The sequence below is a fragment of the Anomaloglossus baeobatrachus genome, chromosome 1 (assembly GCF_048569485.1).
Source record: "Anomaloglossus baeobatrachus isolate aAnoBae1 chromosome 1, aAnoBae1.hap1, whole genome shotgun sequence".
NCBI classification, from domain to species: Eukaryota; Metazoa; Chordata; class Amphibia; order Anura; family Aromobatidae; genus Anomaloglossus; species Anomaloglossus baeobatrachus.
Window position 1 is genome coordinate 113781192 of NC_134353.1, and position 22560 is coordinate 113803751.

At 50.4% G+C, this 22560-nt stretch overlaps 1 protein-coding gene across 1 annotated transcript in view; it reads left to right on the forward strand.

Annotated features, from left to right (window-relative positions):
* The window catches only part of RFC1 (replication factor C subunit 1), a 191754-nt gene that overhangs the window by 101293 nt on the left and 67901 nt on the right, over positions 1-22560 (forward strand). Inside the window, exons 7-8 of the mRNA XM_075346966.1 lie at positions 9297-9371; positions 14630-14705. Of these exons, the coding sequence (XP_075203081.1) occupies positions 9297-9371; positions 14630-14705 (151 nt within the window). The remainder of the gene's footprint in view (positions 1-9296; positions 9372-14629; positions 14706-22560) is intronic.

Sequence of the window (22560 nt, forward strand, 5' to 3'; positions counted from 1 at the left end):
GAGGTAACAAAATCCTTTTGACAGATGCCCTTTAATATGATTGTTCTGTGTATATACAGTATCGATGTTCTCGGCAGCACGTCCTCTTTAGACAGGATGATGTGCTGCCGAGAATTGATGATTTCTTTGTCGCTCCATTGGGAGACCCAGACAATTGGGTGTATAGCTTCTGCCTCCGGAGGCCACACAAAGTATTACACTTTAAAAAGTGTAACCCCTCCCCTCTGCCTATACACCCTCCCGTGCATCACGGGCCCATTAGTTTTATGCTTTGTGTTGAAGGAGGTATCTGCCGGACAGGAGACTAAGTATTGTCAGGGACAAGGCCCTGCAACTACAGGTACTCTGTGTCCCCTTTGGGACGGTGCATGGAGCACCTGGGCCTCAGACGCTGCAGCGCCTGCAGTGTTGTTTTTTGTCCGGGACTACCGCGCCGACCGTGCCTGCTTGTCGGCCGCGGTTTTTACTTTAGTCCCCGGCTTTTGCGGCCTAGTACATTAAACGCCCGCCCCCGGGCCTGCCAGTCAGGGGCAAGGGCGGGACGGTCGGTCTGACGCCGACAGTGAGGGCTGGAGCACACATTGCTGTCCTCCTCCCCCCTCACTAATCCCTATGGGGCACCAGTTCCCGCACTTTTGTAAGTTACGCCCACGGCTCCCTCCTCCCTTGTGAATGCCGACAGCCATGTTTTAACACATCCTGCCGGTGGAGGACTTCTGGCTGCAGCTCTGGGAGACCCGAGGCAGGGAATCTGGTGGCCACACACCGCTGGAGCGGTTGGTAAGCCACACCGGTTACCGGTGCTGGTCCCCCTAGGGTGCTGAACTGTATATAGATACATTATATTTGTATACTTTTTCCGATTCAGCTGTACTGTTCACTTGTGGCTATATACCCTTAGTGATCACGCTCCTGGGAGACAACAGCATGTCGTTCACAAGGAGCAAGGGGGCCAAGGCACAGGGTTATTTTGCTACCTGTACCTCTTGTGCGGCTATGTTACCTGCAGGTTCCACCTACCCTCACTGTGAGCAATGCTCGGCCCCTGTGGCACTCGCTCAGCCGGAGCCTGAGGCACTAGGGGGTCCCTCGGCCCAGGTAGAACCGCCGGCCCCCCCTGTCGAGATGGCAGGGACAGAGTTTGCTGTTTTAGCCGACAAACTCTCTGAGTCGCTTTCTCATTCCATGACTCAGTCTATGGATAAATGGTCTGCTAAGTTTCTAGAGGTTTTGCAGTCCAGACCGGCCCTTACACAGGCCCCGGGCACTGCGGGATCACCCCCAGGCACCTCTCGGTCTGCGACTAAGCGTGTTCCTGGTGTGGCCTCTAGTTATTACGTGCAGGACTCCGGCACGGACCGCAGTCCCAGACCAGCTAAGCAGGCTCGCTTAGAATCTTCCCCGACTTCATCACGCAGTTCGGGGTCTCAGCTTGAGGATTCTCTAGAGGAGGAGGCGGAGGTCGCAGCTCAGAACTCTGACCCTGACGTTGCTCTCAATCTGGATACACCTGAAGGGGACGCCATAGTAAATGACCTTATAGCGTCCATCAACCAGGATCTGTCTCCCCCAACTCCGCCTACAGAGGATTCGGCTTCACAACAGGAGAAACACCAGTTTAGGTTTCCTAAACGTACCCGGAGTGCTTTCTTCGATCACTCTAACTTTAGAGATGCTGTCCAGAAGCACAGGGCTTTCCCGGACAAGCGATTTACTAAACGCCTTAATGACACACGTTACCCCTTCCCCGCTGACGTGGTTAAGGGTTGGGCTCAGTGTCCCAAGGTGGATCCTCCAGTCTCTAGACTGGCGGCTAGATCCGTAGTAGCAGTGGCTGACGGTGCATCGCTCAAGGATGCCACGGACAGGCAGATAGAGCTCCTACTGAAATCCATCTATGAAGCCATAGGCGCGTCTTTTGCCCCAGCCTTTGCAGCTGTGTGGGCACTCCAGGCTATCTCAGCTTGTCTGTCTGAGATTAATGCGGTCACCCGTACCGCTGCGCCACAAGTAACATCTTTGACTTCTCAGGCGTCAGTATTCGCATCCTACGCCATGAATGCTGTCCTGGACTCGGCTAGCCGTACAGGGGTAGCATCCGCCAATTCTGTGGCAGTCCGCAGAGCCATGTGGCTACGCGAATGGAAGGCAGACTCTGCTTCCAAAAAGTTCTTGACCGGTTTGCCTTTTTCTGGCGACCGACTGTTTGGCGAGCGATTAGATGAAATTATTAAGCAATCCAAGGGAAAGGACTCGTCCTTACCCCAACCCAAATCAAACAGACCTCAGCAACGGAAGGTTCAAGCGAGGTTTCGGTCCTTTCGGCCCTCAGCCAGATCCCAACCCTCCTCGTCCAACAGGCCACAGAAGAGCCAGAGGAACTCTTCTGCATGGCGGTCTAAGTCACGTCCTCCAAAGACCACCGGAGGCACCGTCTCCAAGGCGGCCTCCTCATGACTCTCGGCCGCCCCAAACCGCATCCTCGGTCGGTGGCAGGCTCTCCCGCTTTTGCGACGCCTGGTGGCCACATGTCCAAGACCGATGGGTGAGAGACATTCTGTCTCACGGTTACAGGATAGAGTTCAGCTCTCGTCCTCCGACTCGTTTTTTCAGAACATCTCCGCCCCCCGAGCGGACCGTTGCGCTTTTTCAGGCGGTGGACACTCTGAAAACAGAAGGAGTGGTGATCCCCGTTCCCCTTCAGGAACGCGGTCGCGGTTTTTACTCCAATCTGTTCGTGGTGCCAAAAAAGGACGGCTCATTCCGTCCCGTTTTGGACCTCAAATTGCTCAACAGACATGTGACAACCAGGCGGTTTCGCATGGAATCCCTCCGATCTGTCATCGCTTCGATGTCCCAAGGAGACTTCCTAGCATCAATCGACATCAAAGATGCCTATCTCCATGTGCCGATCGCTCAAGAGCATCAACGCTTTCTGCGTTTCGCCATCGGGGACGAACACCTTCAGTTTGTGGCACTGCCTTTCGGCCTGGCGACAGCCCCACGGGTCTTCACCAAGGTCATGGCATCCGTCGTAGCGATCCTACACTCTCAGGGCCACTCGGTGATCCCTTACCTAGACGATCTCCTAGTCAAGGCACCCTCACGGGTGGCTTGTCAACACAGTCTGACCGTTGCCCTGGAGACTCTCCAGAGGTTCGGGTGGATCATCAATTTTCCGAAGTCAAAATTGTCTCCGACCCAGTCACTGACGTACCTCGGGATGGAGTTTCATACTCTCTCAGCGATGGTCAAGCTGCCGCTGGACAAACAGCGGTCGCTGCAGACAGGGGTGCAATCCCTTCTTCGGGCCCAGTCGCACCCCTTGAGGCGCCTCATGCACTTCCTGGGGAAGATGGTGGCAGCAATGGAGGCAGTTCCATTTGCGCAATTTCATCTCCGTCCTCTCCAATGGGACATTCTCCGCAAATGGGACAAGAGGCCGACGTCCTTAGACAGGAACGTCTCTCTGTCTCTGGAAGCCAAGACCTCGCTTCAGTGGTGGCTTCTCCCCACTTCTCTGTCGAAAGGAAAATCCTTTCTGCCCCCATCCTGGGCTGTGGTCACGACGGACGCGAGCCTGTCAGGATGGGGAGCGGTTTTTCTCCACCACAAGGCTCAGGGAACCTGGACTCCGACAGAGTCCTCCCTTCGGATCAATGTTCTGGAGATAAGGACAGTGTATCTAGCCCTCAAGGCGTTCCATCGGTGGCTCGAGGGCAGGCAGATCCGCATACAGTCGGACAACGCCACGGCGGTTGCGTACATCAACCACCAGGGCGGCACTCGCAGTCGTCAAGCCTTCCAAGAAGTCCGGCGGATTCTGCTGTGGGCGGAGGCCACAGCCTCCACCATCTCCGCGGTTCACATTCCGGGCGTAGAAAACTGGGAAGCAGACTTCCTCAGTCGCCAGGGCATGGACGCGGGGGAATGGTCTCTCCACCCGGACGTGTTTCAGGAGATCTGTTGCCGCTGGGGAACGCCGGACGTCGATCTCATGGCGTCTCGACACAACAACAAGGTCCCGGCATTCATGGCACGGTCTCAGGACCACAGAGCTCTGGCGGCGGACGCCTTAGTTCAGGATTGGTCGCAGTTTCAACTGCCTTATGTATTCCCTCCTCTGGCAATGCTGCCCAGAGTGTTGCGCAAGATCAGGTCCGACTGCCGCCGCGCCATCCTCGTCGCTCCAGATTGGCCGAGGCGGTCGTGGTACCCGGATCTGTGGCATCTCACGGTGGGGCAACCGTGGGCGCTCCCAGACCGACCAGACTTGCTATCTCAAGGGCCATTTTTTCATCTGAATTCTGCGGCCCTCAACCTGACTGTGTGGCCATTGAGTCCTGGCTCTTAAGGTACCGTCACACTAAGCAACTTACCAGCGATCCCAACAACGATAGGGATCGCTGGTAAGTTGCTAGGAGGTTGCTGGTGAGCTGTCACACTGCGACGCTCCAGCGATCCCACCAGCAACCTGACCTGGCAGGGATCGCTGGAGCGTGGCTACACGAGTTGCTGGTGAGCTCACCAGTGACCAGCCCCCAGCGCCGCGTGGACACTGAGCGCTGGCTCCCTGCTCTCCTAGTACAGCACACATTGGGTTAATTACCCGATGTATGCTGCAGCTAAATGTGCACAGAGCAGGGAGCAGCGCACAATGCTTAGCGCTGGCTCCCTGCTCTCCTACTTACAGCACACATCAGGTTAATTAACCCGATGTGTCCTGCAGCTAGCTACATGTGCACAGAGCAGGAGCTGGCAGCACAGGCAGTGAGAGCGGGGGAGGCTGGTATCGAAGGTAAATATCGGGTAACCAAGGACAGGGCTTCTTGGTTACCCGATGTTTACATTGGTTACCAGCCTCTGCAGAAGCCGGCTCCTGCTGCCTGCACATTTAGTTGTTGCTGTCTCGCTGTCACACACAGCGATCTGTGCTTCACAGCAGGACAGCAACAACTAAAAAATGGCCCAGGACATTCAGCAACAACCAACAACCTCACAGCAGGGGCCAGGTTGTTGCTGGATGTCACACACAGCAACATCGCTAGCAACGTCACAAAAGTTGTTCGTTAGCAGCGATGTTGCTAGCGATGTTGCTTAGTGTGACGGGGCCTTTAGCGTCCTCAGGGTTGTCTCAAGATGTCATTGCCACTATGAGACAGGCCAGGAAACCAACGTCAGCCAAGATCTATCACAGAACTTGGAGGATCTTCTTAGCCTGGTGCTCTGAGAGGGGGTTTATCCCCTGGCCATTTGCCTTACCCAGATTTCTTTCCTTCCTTCAATCGGGATTGGACAAGGGTTTGTCTCTCGGCTCTCTCAAAGGTCATGTCTCGGCGCTTTCCGTGTTTTTTCAAAAGCGTCTAGCCAGGCTTCCGCAGGTCCGCACGTTCCTGCAGGGAGTTTGCCACATAGTCCCACCTTTCAAGCGTCCGCTGGAACCCTGGGATCTCAACATGGTGCTATGGGCTCTTCAAAAACCACCTTTTGAGCTGCTGCGGGATGTCTCTCTATCACGTCTTTCGCAGGAGGTGGCATTTCTAGTGGCGGTTACTTCACTCCGTAGAGTGTCAGAGCTTGCAGCGCTGTCATGCAAAGGCCCTTTCCTGGTATTTCACCAGGATAAGGTGGTTCTGCGTCCGGTCCCGGACTTTCTCCCTAAGGTGGTGTCCACTTTTCATCTCAATCAGGATATCTCCTTACCTTCATTTTGCCCTCATCCAATTCACCAATTTGAAAAGGATTTGCATTTGTTAGATCTGGTGAGAGCACTCCGGATCTACGTGTCTCGCATGGCGCCACTGCGCCGCTCTGATGCGCTCTTTGTCCTTGTCGCTGGCCAGCGTAAGGGGTCGCAGGCTTCCAAGTCAAACTTGGCTCGGTGGATCAAGGAACCGATCTTTGAAGCGTACCGTTCTTCTGGGCTTCCGATTCCTTCAGGGCTGAAAGCCCATTCTACCAGAGCCGTGGGTGCGTCCTGGGCATTGCGGCACCAGGCTACGGCTCAGCAGGTGTGTCAGGCGGCTACCTGGTCGAGTCTGCACACTTTCACGAAACACTATCAGGTGCATGCCTATGCTTCGGCAGATGCCAGCCTAGGTAGGCGAGTCCTTCAGGCGGCGGTTGCCCACCTGTAAGAGGGGGCCGTTGTTTCGGCTCTTTTTATCGAGGTATTCTTTTACCCACCCAGGGACTGCTTTTGGACGTCCCAATTGTCTGGGTCTCCCAATGGAGCGACAAAGAAGAAGGGAATTTTGTTTACTTACCGTAAATTCCTTTTCTTCTAGCTCCTATTGGGAGACCCAGCACCTGCCCCTGTTCCCTTCGGGCTGTTTGTTCTTTTGTGTACACATGTTGTTCATGTTGAATTGTTCTTTTGGTTCATGGTTTCAGTTCTCCGAACATCCTTTGGATTGAATTTACCTCAGACCAATCTAAACACGTAATTAGCAACATACATCCACACATGGTTGATATACAATATTTTAGCCCATGATGGTGCGTATAAGTGTATGTCTGCAAGACATAAAGACACCGTTTGTGCAGAAAAGGACTGTTTAAGGGCTAATCGCTGTAATATGAACACCAAGAAAAGAGAAGAAACGATCATACGCCCATAGTTTTATGAATTTACAAATTTATTTAATTAATAGGGTACACATGAAAAAAGGTGGAACAGATAAAGTGCAGGACTTGAAAAAAAGCCCCAAACAGATCGCAGATCCCTCATATAAAGAAACCATACATCCATAGGAACAAAACCAACATCAACATGTATATATCATGGGTGTCCACTAGATGTCATAAAGGAGACAGAGATGCGGCCAGATATATGTATATAGCAACGCCGTATCAAGACACCATGCACAGGTAACTGCACGTATGGCATAAAATAATTACCTATATAATTTGTTGGCAGGTCTGTTCACTGAATGCAGGAGGAGGGAGCCGCAACCCACCCGACGGCCGTTTCCGCAACTCAAGGTTGCCTTCGTCAGGGGGCGTGGTTACATGGGCCACCATGTGGGGTTTTTGACTTGATGTATAACCAATCAGATGTACGCGCCTCTATGACGCATGCAGTAGTGTAGCGTGTCATACCGCCCTGCGCCGATAGCCGCGTCACCGACCACGTGGCTACGAGTGTAAACACACGTGACCACCCGCTCAGAACAGACGCGGCCGGCGGCCAGACAGCGGATCGTCACACCACGCATATATATAATATATGCCCCCATTGAGCCACTAGGATATCAAAGAATAGCACCTTTATATACATATATATATATATCTGAAAAAGGTATCACAGGAGGTGCAAATATATGGAATAGAAATACACAACATATCATACCACATGATTATATATATATACACCGATTACCTATAACCAAAAAATACAATATGTAATTTATCATATGTATATGTAATTCACATGGTATAATCCATATAAGGCCACCCATGTGTAGGAATCGGGAACAAACATAAAATATTGGATATAGTGAGGAACAATATATAAAGTTGTTTATTGATTATTCACATTATTACTTAATATAGCCACAAATAGACATATAGACATTATATCCACACAGAAAAGGCAAAGAGATGGGGGGGGGGGGGGGAAAGGGTTGGGGATTAGGATTAGGTACAACAAGAAACTTGTTGCAAACACAAACACCACGAGTTGATAGATGATACGTCACAAATATAAGAGGAGTCCAGGATTTCACAACCAAAACCCGACAAAGGCCCAATGCTACTGTGAAGAAGAACAAGAAGGACAATTAAAAACATGTAAACCACACACTTAAAAATTTAAAATCAAACAATCTGCACAGGGTACATCTACGCATATAGTATAGAACTAATCACAGAAAAGACGCAAAACTAAGGTTTTCATTGAGGCCAGAGGGATACACAGTGTTCAACCTGTATATCCATCTGGCCTCCAACTGGGCCAACCTTCTGCCAACCTCACCACCCCTGATACCAAGGTCGATCTGGTCAATTCCTAGAACCCTAAACTGGGTACTATCAGAACCATGATAGGTCAAAAAATGTTTGGGGATAGTCTTCAACGTGGTCTTATCGACTTGGCTAGGTGCCGCCTCGATCCCCAACACATGCTCGCGTACTCTGACCTTCAACTGACGAGTAGTCAACCCTACATATATCTTCGGGCATGTACATGTTGCATAGTAGATAACAGCCCGAGATGTACAAGTAATAGACTTCTTGATGGAAAAGTTTCTATTACCTGAAGAGTCAGAGAAGGTATTTCCGCGGCATATGTTGGGGCAGGCGACACATCCGCCACAAGGAGAACAGCCACTACGATTGTTGTGTACCACACTGCCCAAAAAGGTCTTATCTTTGTTGGTTGCAGCGTAATGGCTATGCACCAACAAATCCCGAAAATTCTTGCCTCTCCTAATAGTGATTTGAGGTTTACTGGGTAGGACCTTTTTCAATGTTGGATCAGCCATCAATATCGGCCAGGCGTGTTCCAAGCTAGATCTTACCAATTCAAAGCCAGAACTATAATTCGTGATAAACCGGACCTGATTAGAGGGTCCAGGTGTAGAGTCAGAATACAGCAGTTGGTCCCTGCACGAATATTTTGCGCGGTGATACGCTCTCTTTATCATGCGTCTGCTGTAACCCCTCTCCCTGAATCGCTCCATCAGGTCCAAAGACTGTTTTTTCATGTGTACCCTATTAATTAAATAAATTTGTAAATTCATAAAACTATGGGCGTATGATCGTTTCTTCTCTTTTCTTGGTGCTCAGACCAATCTATAAGTTTCCTCCTTCCTGCTTTGGCACCAAAACTGATGGGCCCGTGATGCACGGGAGGGTGTATAGGCAGAGGGGAGGGGTTACACTTTTTAAAGTGTAATACTTTGTGTGGCCTCCGGAGGCAGAAGCTATACACCCAATTGTCTGGGTCTCCCAATAGGAGCTAGAAGAAAAGGAATTTACGGTAAGTAAACAAAATTCCCTTCTTTTAAGCAAATTATAAAAATCATTTCACTTGACTAGCAAGGGTTTTTGTACATTCATCGGGTAATTTCCAGTCTGTTTAGACAGGCCTATAATCGTTCTTAGCAATACTGTTACTAAGATATTGGCCTGTCTAATTGAGCCCTTGGTTATCCATCTATCTTTTATTCTGCTACCTTGTCTAATTCTGGACTGTACTAGACTGAATTGTGATCTAACTTCATTGTAGCTTGTCGGTCTACAGGGGATAAGTGTCTAATTAATAGCATAAAACATTTCTTTTTCTTTACTCCTAGCTGGAAAGACAACTCCATGAAGATGAAGAATTTGCTAGAACCCTGGCAATGATAGATGATGTTCCTGCAGATAAGGTACTCCACTTACTGCCTATATCGAATAATAAATCATGTTGACCAGGGCTGTGGAGTCGGTAAGCCAAACCTGCGACTCCGACTCCTCAATTTCCCTTGCTCCGACTCCGACTCCCACATATATTGCTTATATTTAAGTGAAAAATTTATTGTAGTGCTATGTGAACATCAGACATTTAATCATTTTTCTGATACAATAATCAAGATATTTAGATAGAACATAAAATATATTTTTTGGAATACAACTTTAGAACACAAAAAACTGTAATAAATTGTAAATATAATATGTAATACACTATGTAATGCATATGGCCCCATCCTGCTATATAACCCATCCTGGCATATGGCCCCATCCTGCTATATACCCCCATCCTGCTATATACCCCCATCCTGCTATATACCCCCATTTTGCTCATATACCCCCATCCTGCTCATATACCCCCATCCTGCTCATATACCCCCATCCTGCTCATATACCCCCATCCTGCTCATATACCCCTATCCTGCTCATAATATACCCCCATCCTGCTCATAATATACCCCCATCCTGCTCTATACTCCAATCCTGCTCATAATATGCCCTCCTCATGCTATATGCCCTCATCCTGCTATATACCGCCATCCTGGTATACGGCCCGCATCCTGTGGCACATCCACGATCCCTGCAGCATCGCAATGTCCTGTCTGTGCCAGCGGCGGCTGCGTGTGGACACGTGCGCACAGCGATGACGTCATCCCTGTGCGCACCGCTAGTCTCCACACAGCCACCACCGGCACAAACAGGAGGACATCGCGGTGTTTCTGGGATCGTGGCCGGTGAGTTATACTGATTCACTGCACCCCGCGCTGATGATGATGCGCGGGGGGCAGTGACTACAGCCGCACATGATCATTCCAGGCTGTAGTTGCCAGGGGTGATCATGCGGGCAGGCTGTTTAATATGCGTGCATTCCCCGCCCATCACCCCGTCAACCAGTCAGCGCTGAGTGATGATGGGCGGGATGATGGGCATGCATATTAAATGAGCGGGTCCACGTGGTCACAGCAGGCGCTGCTACAGCCTGCTCGTGCCGCAGATGACCCGCTCCACTGCAGCACCCTCATTCCCCGCAGCCCTACATTCAGACTATAAGAGGCACCCCCCACTTTCCCCCAACATTTGGGGGGAAACAAGTGCGTCTTAGGGGTACTTTACATGTTGCGACATCGCTAGCATCGGCTAGCGATGTCCAGTGCGATAGTACCCGCCCCCGTCGCACATGCGATATCTTGTGATTGCTGCCATAGCGAACATTATCGTTACATCAGCATCACACGCACACACCTGGTCGGCGACGTCGCGGTGACCGCCGAACAATCCCTCCTTCAAGGGGGAGGTGCGTTCGGCGTCACCGCAACGTCACTAATCGGCCGGCCAATAGAAGCGGAGCGGCGGAGATGAGCGGGACGTAACATCCCACCCACCTTCTTCCTTCCGCATTGCCGATGGACGCAGGTAAGGAGATGTTTGTCGTTCCAGCGGCTTCACACACCGCGATGTGTGACGCCGCTGGAGCGACAAACATCGTACCAGCAGCTGGAGCAACATTTATGAAAATTAACGACGTGACACAGATCAGCGATTTTTGACAGTTTTGCGCTCGTTCATCGTCGCTCCTAGGATTGCGATGTCTCTACCGGCGCCGTATTTGCGTCGCAACAACCGTGACCCCGACGATATATCGGTACTGATGTCTCAACGTGTAAAGTACCCCTTATAGTCCGAAAAATACGGTGTGTGTGTATATATAGATTTGATTATAGTATAAATATAACACTGTAATAAACTATGTAAGTGGCAAAAAGCAGTTTTCAACAAAAACATACTAAATAACACTTGTGCAGTCTATGAATTTGTTCTGACCTAATAACTTTAAGGCTAGAGAACAACCTCTCTTCACTAACTTGGGTTGGAGGCAAAGCCATAACCACATGGGCAATATCTCTAACAATCCGGGTATAAAGGAATTGCCTCATGCACACTCAGTTTTGATGAACGGTTGAAGTTTTCTATTTCTTTGAGAGCAAGTGAAAAATTTTGCTGAAATATGGTCATTTGCTTGCTATAGGAGACAGAGTGAAATCTTTTTCCTTGCGGCATCGCTTTGCCTATTCCATGTCATCCAAATACTTGTCAAAGTTAACCTCCTCATCTGATGAGGATGAAGATATGGCAGCAGTAGCGCTGACAGGATCCAAGTCCTCTTGCGCCTGGCAGTCCTGTAGCCGCTCATCCTAACTGCTACCTCACGCAAAGCTTCTTTTCCTTTAGTAAGCTGTTGATCATCAAGCAGTATACGATGACCTGGGTCCACATAAATAGCTGTCAGAAGAATTTTATTTTCCAATAGCTGTGGCTCTGTTTCATTGAAGCTGAAATTCCATCTGTGATTAAACCTCCTCTTTGGGACAGGCAAAATAGCAAGATCTTCAATTCCATTATGAAAATGCCAGGAGTTAAATCCTCAGCTTGTATTTTTTTTAGTCACGGTAAATGGGTGATTTAAACAATTCCTTCAATTCAGCCACCTGTGCCCATTGATCTTCATTTAGGGTTACCTGAGGGTTCGCCATATCTATAAGAAACTGTTTTAGTTCAAGCAATCGCTCAATCATTAAATAAGTGCTGCCCCACCGAGTGGCTTGATCGACAATTGCCCCTTTCCCAGCATGTCTTTTCAAGATGGAATCAATTTTAGGGGTTCTGGCAGCAATAACCAATTTCCTCACTTTTCCAATCAGATTTCCAGCATGTCCCTCTTGCAGACTATCTCTTATTGCCAGCTGCAACGTATGCACAACACAGCGCATGTGATGAATATGAAAGTGTTTTTGAAGCAGCTTCAACAAGATCATCTAATTCTAAAGTATCATTTTGCTGTTCCGCTGTTGTAATATCTGTTTGCTTTTCAGTTACATGAACAGCACTGTGGCTCCATCTCTAACATACTGAATGCAAAATTTTCTTTTAGCTGTTGTTCATTACTCTCATTCATCAGTTTAATAGTATTTATCATGTTTGAAGCATTGTCCGTTATTTTTCTAATCTGCTTTTGCTATTGAAAACATTATCTATGAGCTCAGAAACCTTTCAGGTGATGCGTTTTTTTAAAAAGCTGATCTGCTTTTGCAGCTGAAAAACGTATCCTCAAAAAAACGCTGCAAAAACGCTGTGTGTGAATGTAGCCTTAGATCAGGAATAGAACGGCCATTTTTAGGACATTTCATAACTTTCCCAAATTCCTATGAAAAAATATTCAGCACATTCTGCATTGCACTACTGTCCCCAATTTATTATATATTTTAGGATTCTGAGTCGGTGTATTTTATACTGACTCCACTAAAATGAACACAGACTCCACGACTCCGACTCCACAGCCCTGATGTTGGGTGGAGCCGTCTCTCTCGTTTCCCCATCACATAGCAGCTCTGGACTCTGCTGAGCACCAGTCAATAATGTTGATCGTCCATTGACTTTCAGCAGCCCGGATCCTTCTTTCTTTTGACATAATCGTCAGGGAAGAGTTGGCCAATATCTCCTATATCAGCTAGTTTGGCCAATTTTAGTCTTTCGTTATGGGTGTTTTAATTTTCCCAGTGTAAAACAGCTAATTTATATTTTTTGGTTATATCGACTGAATATTAGTTTGAAAATTGGACATTTTGGTGTTTGTTCACACTGGCTTCATGACTTGCAATGATTCCTAATATACGGGCATAATGGGGGTCTTTCCAGATCCATTGATATTTTCATTATTTTGTTGGCAAGAAAATCCCTCTTTGCTCTTTTATCCCTGACATTAAAGAGAAGTACAGATTTTAATATAGCGTTATCTGTGCCAGTTTTCACTGTCAATGACTGAACAGTTATTGCTGACTGATGTATGGCACGGTGCTGACCTAGTTTAAAAAATAGTCTGCTTATTTGGGTCTATGGTCAGGCCAAGGTCTTAGCTAAACACTAAATGTTATGTTGTTGTCTTGGTGAAGGGGTTGGCACCTTTCTTTCAAACTTTAGAAAATGTCCAAAATAAGTGTATTTTCCATAGGCAATCATATTTAGCCCATCACTTACCCCTGTGCTGTGATTTTAACTTTCTGCTAGGTAACCCTCTTTAAAATTAATTGCAACCCCAGACCAGGTCCTAAACGGATTTCCAACCCTAGACCAGGAAAAAATCTGTACTTACAGCTCGCATTCACTTCCAGTCTCCGCTGTACACAACGTGCTAACGTAGCAATAGTCAGGAGCTTGTGTGACAGGTCCCAGCGGTTACTCCACCCCTGACAGTAGACACCAGGTGTCCAAGAACAGTGGTCTTAACCTTTCTGACTTTGAAAGCCACATTCAGCTTTTAGAGAGGGTCGTGAGCTACATTCATCTGAAAGAGGGTCGTCAGCCACATTTGCCTCTTGAGAGAGGGTCGTGAGCCACGGTCCGTTCTGAGAGAGGGTCGTGAGCCACATTCAGCTCAGAGAGAGTCGTCAGCCATATTTGCCTCTGAGAGGGGGTCGCAAGCCACAGTCCATGCTGAGAGGATTGCAAGCCACATTCAGCTCTGAGAGGGGGTCGCGAGCCACAGTCAGTTCTGAGAGAAGGTCGCGAGCCACATTCAGCTCTGAGAGAGGGGGGTCGCGAGCCACATTCAGCTCTGAGAGAGGGTTGCAAACCACATTCAGTTCCCACCCACCCTACAGTAGTGACACCCAGAACCTCCATTATCAGTAGAATGACAGCCAAAGCTTCTCCACAGAAATCACACCAAGGCAGTATACCAAGATCCAGGGGTTGCCCATTCAGTATTTTTGCATCTAGCACGCCCACCACATTGTCACATCCGGCTTCAAGCACCTCCTCTGACAGGTAGTGTTATCCTATCAAATAAAAGCAGTGGACAAAAGGCGCAATAGTGTCTTACCCCAATAGTGTGCGAGAAAGTGAACAGTTGTGTGACATACAACCAGTACTTGAAGCGTGATATAGCTGCTGCAGAATCCACTGTGCACTAAGACAGACGTGTTGGCAGGAACCAGAATAAAGTTTTGATTTTCCTGAGGACACGCTTCGATACGCTTAGAAGTAAAACCACCTACATTAAAACTTCTCAGCACTTCGGACCTTCTTTCTATTACATTTTCCAAATTCATAGGTAACACAAATCCTAGTTAAATCATCTATATTAATTGTGTGGTTAATTACGGTACATTAATTTATTTAGAAACCGAAAAACAGTGAAAAGAAGCCGACCTCTCCAGCGTCTAAGAAAAGTCCGGCAAAGTCTGAGAAACCTTCAGGTACCAAACTGCTACAAGGAAAATCATTGAGGAATCATATTATCATGTCATGGGGGATATTGGGGGGGAATTGTGACTGATATTGGAACGAATTGTGGTTCCTCCAATTGGGAATGGAATAGATCCCAGCGGTAAGTGCTACTGCTTCTTTATACCACAATAATAAAACCCATTAGGAGGAGGTAATGATCTCTGGTCACATCAAGAGGCTCGTTAATGTGGCAATGTAGTTACCCATTTACAGTGTTACTCGGAGAAGGCTCTAACCCCGGGATAATTATCAGCCCGGCACGTGCTACTCTTTAGCCCCCAGCGCTTCATACCTGTTTTATCATTCACTTGAATTCTAGGAAAATATCCGAAAATGTATTAAAATGAATATAAATCTGTAACTTAAAGGTGTTACATTGTATACATACCATTAATATCTAATCATTCATGTTGTGCAAATTTTATACTTCATTATATGATAATGTCCCCATTAACGGTCTAATTAAACTCAACAACACATGGTCATTTTGTTATACAGGGTTGCTTTACTTAACACTATCCTGGTTTACTACTCTGTGTTACTTTTTCAGACTTTCTAATTGATTACTAATGTTTGCAGCAGTTGGAATACATTTAAAGGGAACCTGTCATCAGAAATTTAGCTTGAAACCTAAAAGTTTCCCCCTCTGCAGCTCCTGGGCTGCATTCTAGCAATGTTTCTGTTGCCCCTTTTCTGACCTTTTCTCCCCTCTGCCTCCAGCGCTCTGCGTAAGCGCTGGCCAGATGACCCGACGTTGGAACGTTCTGCGCAGAACGCTGGAGGCAGAGGGGAGAGCGTGCACGAGATGATGAGCGGGCACTTGCGATGCAATCACCGCACCGCCCATAGTCTTGTGCCTGCGACACACGTGACCAGCGGTCCTCGCGTGCGCGGCACCTCGGGCGCAGTGGGCGGCATCCTGAAGTATGGAATGGAGCGATGGGGGACGGCGTAAATCGCCAGGAGGCAGACTAACGGCCACTAGAGAGCCCGCCCCCGTGTCCCATTATCAAGATCTGAATACAAAAAGGTACCCCTTTACAAAGTATTTATTTCTTTGTCGCTCCATTGGGAGACCCAGACAATTGGGTGTATAGCTTCTGCCTCCGGAGGCCACACAAAGTATTACACTTTAAAAAGTGTAACCCCTCCCCTCTGCCTATACACCCTCCCGTGCATCACGGGCTCCTCAGTTTTATGCTTTGTGTGGAAGGAGGCACACATCCACTCATGCATTCTCAGATTAGTTATATCGGTTGGAAGAAAAGTGGGCCCCCACGGGGCCCCCGGCATGTTCCCTTCTCACCCCACTACGTCGGCGGTGCTGTTAAGGTTGAGGTACCCATTGCGGGTACAAAGGCCGGAGCCTCATGCCGTCTCCTTCACCATCCCTTAGCGGCTCTGGGAGAAGTGGGATCCTGAGCGGTCATCCATTCACTGGGACCGTGCTCCCTCCGCAGCCCCTGTGGGAATCTGTCGGACAGGAGTTTATTTATCCTCAGGGACCGGGCCCTGCATCACTAAGGTACTCTGTATCCCCATGGGGGATGTGCATGGAGCGCCTTCATCCCGGACGCTGCAGCAGCTGCTTATTTGTGACGGCCGGCGGACTTCCGCGCCGACCGTGCCTGTTTGTCGGCCGCGGTCTTAAATTTAGTCCCCGGCTTCAATTGCGGCCTAGTAGCAAAACTCCCGCCCCCGGGCCTGTCTATCAGGGGTAAGGGCGGGACGGCCGGCCTGACGTCGGCTGTGAGGGCCGGAGCATCCTGTATGTTTCCTCCCCCCTCACTGATCACTGTGGGGACTCCAGATTCCCGCACTTTTCTAACGCCGCCCACGGCTCCACTCCTCCCCTGAGAGCTCCGGCAGCCATTTCTTTGGCATTCTGCCTGTGGAGGATTTCCTGGAAAGAGCTCTGCAACGCTGGGAGACCTAAGGCAGGGAATCTGGAGGACACACACTCCGCTTTTTAGCGGTCGGTAAGCCACACCGGTCACCCGGTGCTGGTCCCCTTAGGGTGCCGGAATAGATACTATATTTATATATTTCTGTTCGGTCGGGCTGTATACCCTTCCCATATACCCTCAGTGATCACTCTCCTAGGAGACAACAGCATGTCGTCCACAAGGAGCAAGGGTGCCAAGGCACAGGGTTATTTTGCGACCTGTACCTCTTGTGCGGCTAAGTTACCTGCGGGTTCCACCTACCCTCACTGTGAGCAATGCTCAACCCCTGTTTTGCTTCCTCAACCCGAGCCTCGGTCACTAGTGGGCCCCTCTGCTCAGGTAGAACCCCTTGCTCCCCCTGTCCAGGCGGCAGGGACAGAGTTTGCAGTTTTTGCTGAAAAACTCTCTGAGTCACTCTCACAATCCATGGCTCAGTCTATGGACAAATGGTCTGCCAAGCTGCTTGAAGCTTTGCAGTCCAGACCGGTCCTTACACAAGCCCCGGGCCCTGTTGGATCTTCACCTCCAGGCCCCTCTCTGTCCGCGCCGCAGCACGTTCCCAGGGGGGGCCCTAGGTCTCACGTGGAGGACTCCGGCCCGGACCACAGTCCCAGACCGGCTAAGCGGGCCCGCTGGGAATCTTCCCCGACTTCTTCACGCTGCTCGGGTTCCCAGCGTGAGGACTCTCTGGAGGACGAGGCGGACGTCGCAGCTCAGGGCTCTGACACTGACGTTGCTCTCAATCTTGATACACCTGAAGGGGACGCCATAGTAAATGACCTTATCTCGTCCATCAACCAGGTGTTAGATATCTCTCCCCCGCCGCCACCTGTAGAGGAGTCGACTTCTCAGCAGGAGAAACACCAGTTTCGGTTCCCTAAACGTACACGGAGTGCGTTTTTCGATCACTCTAACTTCAGAGATGCTGTCCAGAAGCCCAGAGCGGTTCCGGACAAGCGCTTTACTAAGCGCCTTACTGACACACGTTACCCCTTCCCCTCTGACGTTGTTAAGGGTTGGGCTCAATGTCCCAAGGTGGATCCCCCAGTCTCTAGATTGGCGGCTAGATCTGTGGTATCGGTTGCAGATGGATCATCGCTAAAGGATGCCACTGACAGGCAGATAGAGCTCCTGGTGAAATCCATCTATGAAGCCACGGGCGCGTCTTTTGCCCCGGCCTTTGCAGCCGTGTGGGCACTACAAGCTATCTCAGCTTGTCTGGCTGAGATTAATGCGGTCACACGTAATTCTGCTCCGCAGGTTGCGTCTTTGACTTCTCAGGCGTCAGCTTTTTCTTCCTACGCCATGAACGCAGTTTTAGACTCTGCTAGCCGTACAGCGGTGGCATCCGCTAACTCTGTGGCAGTCCGCAGGGCCATGTGGCTGCACGAATGGAAAGCAGACTCAGCTTCCAAGAGGTTCTTAACCGGTTTGCCGGCGACCGCTTGTTTGGGGAACGATTGGATGAGATTATTAAGGAATCCAAGGGAAAGGACTCCTCCTTACCCCAGTCCAAACCAAAGAGACCTCAGCAACGGAAAATACAATCGAGGTTTCGGTCCTTTCGTCCCTCCGCCAAGCCCCAATCCTCTTCGTCCAGCAGGCCGGAGAAAGGCCAGAGGAACTCCTATGCGTGGCGGTCCAAGTCACGCCCCCAAAAGGCCGCAGGAGGCACTGCTTCCAAGGCGGCCTCCTCATGACTCTCGGCATCCCCCAACCGCATCCTCGGTCGGTGGCAGGCTCTCCCGCTTTTGCGACGCCTGGTGGCCACATGTTCAAGACCGATGGGTGAGAGACATTCTGTTTCACGGTTACAGGATAGAGTTCAGCTCTCGTCCCCCGACTCGTTTCTTCAGAACATCTCCGCCCCCCCGAGCGAGCCGATGCACTTTTTCAGGCGGTGAACGCTCTGAAGACAGAAGGAGTTGTGATCCCTGTTCCCCTCCAGGAACATGGTCGCGGCTTTTACTCCAACTTGTTTGTGGTGCCAAAGAAGGACGGCTCGTTCCGTCCCGTTCTGGACCTCAAACTGCTCAACAGACATGTGAGCACCAGACGGTTTTGGATGGAATCTCTCCGCTCTGTCATCGCTTCGATGTCACAAGGAGACTTCCTAGCATCGATCGACATCAAGGATGCTTATCTCCATGTGCCGATCGCACCCGAACATCAACGCTTCTTGCGTTTCGCCATCGGGGATGACCACCTTCAGTTCGTGGCATTGCCTTTCGGCCTGGCGACAGCCCCACGGGTGTTCACCAAGGTCATGGCATCTGTTGTGGCGGTCCTACACTCTCAGGGCCACTCGGTGATTCCCTACTTAGACGATCTTCTGGTCAGGGCACCCTCTCAGATGGCGTGTCAAAACAGCCTTTCCGTCGCTCTGGCGACTCTCCAGCAGTTCGGGTGGATCATCAACTTCCCAAAATCCAAGTTGACACCGACCCAATCACTGACGTACCTTGGGATGGAGTTTCATACTCAGTCAGCAGTAGTCATGCTACCGCTGGACAAACAGCTTTCTCTGCAGGCAGGGGTGCAATCTCTTCTTCGGGGTCAGTCACACCCCTTGAGGCGCCTCATGCACTTCCTGGGGAAGATGGTGGCAGCGATGGAGGCAGTGCCCTTCGCGCAATTCCATCTGCGGCCACTCCAGTGGTACATTCTCCGCAAATGGGACAGGAGGTCGACTTCACTCGACAGGAACGTCTCTCTTTCCCTTGCAACCAAGACGTCACTTCAGTGGTGGCTCCTTCCCAACTCTCTATCGCAGGGAAAATCCTTCCTACCCCCCACCTGGGCTGTGGTCACGACGGACGCGAACCTGTCAGGGTGGGGGGTGGTTTTTCTCCACCACAGGGCTCAGGGAACCTGGACTCCGATAGAGTCATCCCTTCAGATCAATATTCTGGAGATAAGGGCAGTGTATCTAGCCCTATTGGCCTTTCATCGGTGGCTGGAGGGCAGGCAGATCCGGATCCAGTCGGACAACGCCACTGCCGTCGCATACATCAACCACCAAGGTGGCACTCGCAGTCGTCAAGCCTTCCAGGAAGTCCGACGAATTCTGCAGTGGGTGGAAGCCACAGCTTCCACCATCTCCGCAGTTCACATCCCGGGCGTAGAAAACTGGGAAGCAGATTTTCTCAGCCGACAGGGCATGGACGCGGGGGAATGGTCTCTTCACCCAGACGTGTTTCGAGAGATCTGTCGCCGCTGGGGAACGCCGGACGTCGATCTCATGGCGTCACGGCACAACAACAAAGTCCCGGCATTCATGGCCCGGTCTCAAGATCAGAGCTCTGGCGGCGGACGCATTAGTTCAGGATTGGTCGCAGTTTCGACTGCCCTATGTATTTCCTCCTCTGGCAATGCTGCCCAGAGTGCTGCGCAAAATCAGGTCCGACTGTCGTCGCGCCATTCTCGTCGCCCCAGATTGGCCGAGGCGGTCGTGGTACCCGGATCTGTGGCATCTCACGGTGGGTCAACCGTGGGCGCTCCCAGACCGCCCAGACTTGCTGTCTCAAGGGCCGTTTTTCCATCTGAATTCTGCGGCCCTCAACCTGACTGTGTGGCCATTGAGTCCTGGCTCCTAGCGTCCTCAGGTTTATCTCAAGATGTCATTGCCACTATGAGACAGGCCAGGAAACCAACGTCCGCCAAGATCTATCACAGGTCTTGGAGGATCTTCTTATCCTGGTGCTCTGATAAGGGTTTTACTCCCTGGCCCTTTGCCTTACCCACTTTTCTTTCATTCCTTCAATCCGGAATGGACAAGGGTTTGTCTCTCTGCTCTCTCAAGGGACAAGTATCGGCGCTATCCGTATTTTTTCAAAAGCGTCTAGCCAGGCTTCCGCAGGTCCGCACGTTCCTGCAGGGAGTTTGCCACATAGTTTCACCTTACAAGCGTCCGCTGGAACCCTGGGATCTTAACAGGGTGCTAACGGCTCTTCAGAAACCACCTTTCGAGCCGCTGCGGGATGTCTCTTTATCACGTCTTTCGCAGAAGGTGGCATTTCTAGTGGCAGTTACATCGCTCCGTAGAGTGTCGGAGCTGGCAGCGCTGTCATGCAAAGCCCCCTTCCTGGTTTTTCACCAGGATAAGGTGGTTCTGCGTCCGGTCCCGGAATTTCTCCCTAAGGTGGTATCCCCTTTTCATCTCAATCAGGATATCTCCTTACCTTCATTTTGCCCTCATCCAGTTCACCAATGTGAAAAGGATTTGCACTCGTTAGATCTGGTGAGAGCACTCCGGCTCTATGTGTCTCGCACGGCGCCCCTGCGCCGTTCAGATGCGCTCTTTGTCCTTGTCGCTGGCCAGCGTAAGGGTTCGCAGGCTTCCAAGTCAACCTTGGCTCGGTGGATCAAGGAACCGATTCTTGAAGCCTACCGTTCTTCTGGGCTTCCGCTTCCTTTGGGGCTGAAAGCCCATTCTACCAGAGCCGTGGGTGCGTCCTGGGCATTGCGGCACCGGGCTACGGCTCAGCAGGTGTGTCAGGCAGCTACCTGGTCTAGTCTGCACACTTTCACGAAACACTATCAGCTGCATACCTATGACTCGGCAGACGCCAGTCTAGGTAGGCGAGTCCTTCAGGCGGCGGTTGCCCACCTGTAAGAGGGGGTCGTTTTCGGCTCTTTTTATCGAGGTATTCTTTTACCCACCCAGGGACTGCTTTTGGACGTCCCAATTGTCTGGGTCTCCCAATGGAGCGACAAAGAAGAAGGGAATTTTGTTTACCGTAAATTCCTTTTCTTCTAGCTCCTATTGGGAGACCCAGCACCCGCCCCTGTTCCCTTCGGGCTGTTTGTTCTTTGTGTACACATGTTGTTCATGTTGAATTGTTCTTTTGGTTCATGGTTTTCAGTTCTCCGAACATCCTTCGGATTGAATTTACCTTAGACCAATTTATAAGTTTCCTCCTTCCTGCTTTTGCACCAAAACTGAGGAGCCCGTGATGCACGGGAGGGTGTATAGGTAGAGGGGAGGGGTTACACTTTTTAAAGTGTAATACTTTGTGTGGCCTCCGGAGGCAGAAGCTATACACCCAATTGTCTGGGTCTCCCAATAGGAGCTAGAAGAAAAGGAATTTACGGTAAGTAAACAAAATTCCCTTCTTTGGTCAGAAAAGGGGCACATAAACAACAGAAACATTGCTAGAATGCAGCCCAGGAGCTGCAGAGGGGGAAACTTTTAGGTTTCAAGCTAAATTTCTGATGACAGGTTCCCTTTAACACTAGAAGTCCCAGAGAGGGGTCATTTGACATTTCTTTGTCGTTCCATTGGGAGACCCAGACAATTGGGTGTATAGGCTATGACTCCGGAGGCCGCACAAAGTATTACACTAAAAGTGTAAAGCCCCTCCCCTTCTGCCTATACACCCCCCGTGCTCCCACGGGCTCCTCAGTTTTTTTGCTTTGTGCGAAGGAGGCACACATGCACGCATAGCTCCACAGATTAGTCAGCAGCAGCTGCTGACTATGTCGGATGGAAGAAAAGAGGGCCCATAACAGGGCCCCCAGCATGCTCCCTTCTCACCCCACTCTTGTCGGCGGTGTTGTTAAGGTTGAGGTATCCATTGCGGGTACGGAGGCTGGAGCCCACATGCTGTTTTCCTTCCCCATCCCATTTAGGGCTCTGGGTGAAGTGGGATCCTAATCGGTCTCCAGGCACTGAGACCGTGCTCCATCCACAGCCCCTGGGGACTCTGCTGGATAATGGAGCCGAGTATCGTCAGGGACATGGCCCTGCAACTTTGAGGTACTCTGTGTCCCGGTGGGGACCGCGCACAGAAACACTCCAGCATTGCTGGGTGTGTTAGTGCGCCGGGGACCGCGGCGCTGACCGCAATTGTGCCATCACACGCTGCAGCGTGGCTGG